The 5324-nt window shown below is 33.2% G+C and overlaps 1 protein-coding gene across 1 annotated transcript; it reads left to right on the forward strand.

The window, feature by feature from the left end:
* The first annotated feature begins 682 nt into the window (after positions 1-682).
* LOC141672704 (protein LOW PSII ACCUMULATION 1, chloroplastic-like) lies at positions 683-4774 on the forward strand. Its single transcript, XM_074479351.1, has 5 exons — positions 683-958; positions 1950-2513; positions 2592-2642; positions 2901-3057; positions 3815-4774. The coding sequence occupies exons 1-4, from the start codon at positions 762-764 to the stop codon at positions 3037-3039; spliced, it is 951 nt and encodes a 316-aa protein (XP_074335452.1). The 5' UTR covers positions 683-761; the 3' UTR covers positions 3040-3057; positions 3815-4774.
* The last annotated feature ends 550 nt before the right edge of the window (positions 4775-5324 follow it).

Raw genomic sequence — 5324 nt, forward strand, 5'->3', positions numbered from 1 at the left:
GAGTTGATATGTGCCCACCGCATATTCATTTATTAAAATTATGATCAAATTATCGTTGAAGATGACGGTATTTTGGTCTCAATATCAACAAAAGTTATGCAACTATAAATTTAAGGTATGCACGAATAGTTGAAAATATGAGATCATAAACAGAAATGCTATGATTGCAGGGTTGACAAATTATATTTTTGAAGAACCTTTTTTTTAATTCAACAAGATATTTCGGCGTACTTTCTTAGTGGCCTACATCATACCCTTGTATATTTTTTAATCAATAAAATGATACTATAGTTAAAAAACAATTTTTTTCATAAAAACAATTTTTTGATTTTTTTTTTGTAAAAATACAATTTTTTTAAATTTTATTTTGCAACGATTTTTTAATTTTTTTTACAGAAACACGATTTTGCAACCCACTGCAAAATACAACCTCAAATGTAACCTAATTGTAACTTTAAAAATTTCAGTTTTTAAAGAAAAGTTGCATATGTAATTGATTTTGGTTGCAAACCGTATTTCACCATATTTTTTAAAAGATGGTAAATTGCAAACAAACTTAAATTGTTTTTTAAGTATAGTATTTTTGATAATTTTTCAAAAAAGATTGAAGAAAATAATAAGCTCTTTCAAAAAAATTGAAAATTTAAGCTTACAATAAGACCGTGTTTGGCTACAAACTCTAACAAAGCCTTAAACAAACACACTTGGCGCATATTAGCAACCCAGATAAAAATAACCAGTGAAGAGTGAAGCCATTCACAATGAGCATGATCATCATCTCTAATTTGGGCCATCCCAAAATCTTGGCCTTTTCCCGCCAAATCTACCCTAAAGATTCAACCTTTATTTTCTCCACTGCAACTATCATCACCTCTTCATTTCAGTGGCGCAGGAAGCACATGCGTTTCTTGCTCACCTGCTCTGCTTCTGATAAGCCAACCCCATCTCCCCAATTCAGGTATACAACATATATATGTGATGATTATTAGTGTTTTACTTATAAAAATCCAATCTTTATTTTAAAGAAAAAGAAAAAGAAGTGTTTTTTTTTTAATTTATAAAAACTTAAGTTGGATGATTAAAATAGATAAAATGGCTTGTTTAGTTATTGATGTTTTTGTGAATTGTGGTGATGCTGGATGATTTGTTTATAGTGATTTTAGTCTGTGTAGTTTTATCGAATTTTCGGGTTTTGAAATGTATGTAATGATTATTAGTGTATGACTGATAAAAATGCAATCTTTATTAAAAAGATGTGTTTTTATTTGAATTTATTAGAATTTGTATTGGATGATTAAAATAAATAGAATGGTTTGTTTAGTTATTGTTATCTCTATGAATTGTGGTGATGTGGGATGGTTTTTTTTATAATGATTTTAGTCTGTGTAGTGTTATCGAATTTTCAGATGTTGAAATGTATGTAATGATTATTAGTGTATTACTTAAAAAAATGCAATCTTTATCAGGAAGATGTGTTTATATTTGAATTTGTTGAAATTTGGATTGGATGATTGTACTAGATAGAATGGTTTGTTTAGTTATTGTTATGATAATGAATTGTGGTGATGTAGGATGGTTTGTTTATAGTGATTTTATTCTGTGTCGTGTTATCGAATTTTCGGGTTTTATAATGTATCTTGTATTTAGGTTGGTTGAGTACATGACTGAAGATAATGTTGGAATTAAGTTGTTCTTTTGTTGTCTAAAATGATGAGATCATAATGTTACTGGTTTGCTGAGCTTTAGTAGTTTAAAGAAACGATGTCGACTTTTTAAAATTTTATTATGTAATGCACTATGGCCGTAGAAGATGGTTGTAAGAGAACAGATATTGTAACATTAAGATTGTAATGTTTAGTTAAGTTTGTTCTTCTTTATGAAAATATGGTACATTTTGGTAATTAATTTTAATGGCAATTTTAAGTGATTTTAGTTTTTTGGTTGTTCAGTACAGATGCTAAGATTCGGAGTGAAGTTCTTTCTCCATTTCGATCAGTTCGGATGTTTTTTTATCTTGCTTTTATTGCCAGTGCTTCTCTCGGAGGACTAATAGCTACTACCCAACTGATTGGTGCGTTGTCGAATCCCTCGAGAGCAGGTGAAGTCACTAACATTCTTGAGGGTCTTGGCATAGATATTGCAGCTGTATCTGTATGCGCGTTTCTTTATTATAGGGATAATAATGCTAAGAATGCCCAGTTGGCTAGGCTGACAAGAGAGGAAAACCTTTCGAATCTTAAGCTTCGTGTAGATGAGAAAAAGGTTATTCCTGTCGGTGATTTTAGAGGAATTGCTCGTCTTGTATTGGTTTCTGGCCCTTCATCTTTCATTTCTGAATCTTTTAAACTAAGTGAACCTTTCACCGAGAGTCTTCTTGAAAGAGGGGTGCTCGTTGTCCCTTTTGCCACAGATGGGGAATTACCTAATTTTGAGAGTGAAGAAATGAAGGAGCTGACTCAAAAACGGAAAAGGCTTTGGCAGCTAAAACCTGTTTTTTCGACCGAGTGGTCCGAGTAAGTTCTCTCTCAGAGATAACCAAATGATATGTATAGGATAAACATTACTTACGCTTTTATATATATGATCAACAGGTGGTTAAATGAACAAAAGAAACTGGCCAATGTTTCAACCGAATCTCCTGTGTAAGTATTCAATTGATTTGTCTATCTTAAAATTTAAGGAAGCATCACTTAACTTACAGATATACTATTACACTTCAGCTCTCTTGTTCTTTCTAAGATCATTCAAAATTACATTTACATGATCTTAGTATTAATTTGTTCCTTACATTCTAGTAATACTAGTTAGTGGACATATCAGCTATAAGTCATCATAGCTTGTGACATTAAAGGGATGAGTGGTTATCTTTGAAAAAATGATTTATTAATTCTATGTACAAGGTATTTATCTCTACGCTTGAGTGGTCGTGTTCGTGGTAGTGGAGTTGGATACCCTCCTTGGAATGCTTTTGTTGCGCAACTACCACCAACAAAGGGACTATGGTCAGGTCTTTTAGATGGCATGGACGGACCAGTTTGACTTGTTCAACCTACAGAGGTTAGATACTCTGTTAGAAACAGTCACTTGCTGACTTCTGTAGTTTTCCCAATCCCCATTATCTTTGTGTTTATATTGTTAATTTCTACAAATCCGAGATTTTTATTGGTTTAGGAATGTTAGTTTTTCTCAATTAACATTCTAGAAATATACGTAGTGAATATTTGTTAATAATGATCCTCTTTGTAAGTAATGCAAGGTACAGATTGTACTAATAGCTGGGCTTTTGACTACAAATATGCATGAAAATAGAGTGCAGATTGATGTACTCTTTTTTACCTGCTTTCATCGAAAACATTTACCTTAAACACCGAGGGTGTGATGTCAGAATAATTAAAATAAAAATGTAAGGCTTCTAGAATCAAAGAAATTGAGTAAAGCTATAACAACCAATGCATGACTTCCTGGCTGGGAGGAACAATATTGAACAGATTACAAGTTAATAGTGTAGTTGCTGTACATTTTACACTGAACTTGAATAGAAATATGAATTATGACATACCATGATCTCGTTCAATCCGGTCACTTGAAACTTAACAACGGATAATAACAAGTCCTCCCTCCTCTTTAGCCATTGATTCTATATCATTTTACCTAACATGGGGATATATTTTGTGTTACATTTTGAACACATGCAGTATGCATAGATAATGATCCTATTTGCTAGCTTATTTGATCCCCGTTTATGTTGTACAGAAGCCTGGTAATTACAAATGGCATTTTAATCTGTATTTATCTTGGTTGATATATATTGTAGGACCTGATTCAGTTAAATGTCGAGCAAGCAATTTTAAGTTTTAGGTGGCTCGAGACGACAGAACTGATATGGTTTGTGGAGTTGAATTTTTATGTAGATTTGTGAGACTTGTAGTTACTAGTCTTTTATTTTTTTTTCTACAACCTATTAGAGCCATTGCATATATAGATATCATGACATTAATCTTAAAGTGATTGAAAATTTGTCTTGGCAGATCAACAGAAAGATGTTGTGTGCATTGTATCCAAATGAATAAACGAATCCCCTTCCCCCTGTTTGTAATTCAAATTTGTTCTGTACTTTTTGGTCTACAAGTAAATTGACATATTATCTATCAAACACTGCAGCTCGTAGAAAAATCAAAGAGCTGAGTAATTTATGAATAAGATTCTGCCTCATTTATTATGTGTTAAGGTGTTTATCTCTAAACTTGGGTGGTCGTGGTGGTAGAGTTGGACACCAGACCATCTCCGGACTGCTTTTGTTGCATAATTACTATGGTCAGGTCTCCTTGATGGCACAAGTTTGACTTATCCATCACAGAGGTTAGAATTTCTGTCAGAAATGTACTGAATATTTGTCGAGAAAGATTCTCTTTTTAAGTAATGGAAATGTACTGAACATTTAGTATAGTAGATTCGAGCAAGCTGAGCTCGAACTTTTGTTGAGCTGAGCTCAAAATTCGTAGCTCGGTGGAGCTTGAACTCGAGCTCGAGCCTGACTGTGTTTTGCTAGAATACATCCCTAGTTGGGATGTACGATGTTGAACATATTACCAGGTAAAGGGTCGAACTGATGAGTACAGGATGGACAAGTTGCTGCTAGTGCTTCCGAGGGAGACAATGGTGAGTGGATTTTCTGTTGAAGCTGGTTGTTAGATGTTTTTGTTGTTTTACTTCTAAATTAATAGCAACAACAATGTACTAGACATTGTTACTTGTTAGGCATCTTTAGAATTAAGCTTGTACTTGTTAGTATTTGAACGAGTTTGCGATTTTCCATCAGGACGAGAATAATATTCAAGTTTCTCAAGATATCGAAAGGAAAAAATGTATACTATAGGTTGCATCATAGCTGATTGGCAGTGATTTGGCGAAGTTGAGGAATGACAAGTGTGGTTTTGAATCAGCCTCAGCTTAACCTATTAAATTTAGGGAGCACAACTAATAGATGTACACCCATTTATTAGTATTATGACCAAATTATCCTTATAAAAGATGATTTTGGATTAAAAATACACATAACTCTGTTTTGGTCAGTGTTACAGATTTCGGAAATCGGAATTATTCGGTTGAGGTACCGATTTGCGATTTATCGGACGATTTTTAGAAAACGGATGATTTATCGGCGATTTTTCAGAAATCGGTCAAATCAGACAAATATTTTTTACCGATTTTTGAGCGATTTATCGACGATTTTTGAAAGATCGGCCGATTTCTATAACAGAAGTTTTGGTTTTAATATCATTAAAGGGTGTGCACTAGGGTGTGCACGTATAATTCTGAAAAGG

The sequence above is a fragment of the Apium graveolens genome, chromosome 7 (genome assembly GCF_009905375.1).
Source record: "Apium graveolens cultivar Ventura chromosome 7, ASM990537v1, whole genome shotgun sequence".
NCBI classification, from domain to species: Eukaryota; Viridiplantae; Streptophyta; class Magnoliopsida; order Apiales; family Apiaceae; genus Apium; species Apium graveolens.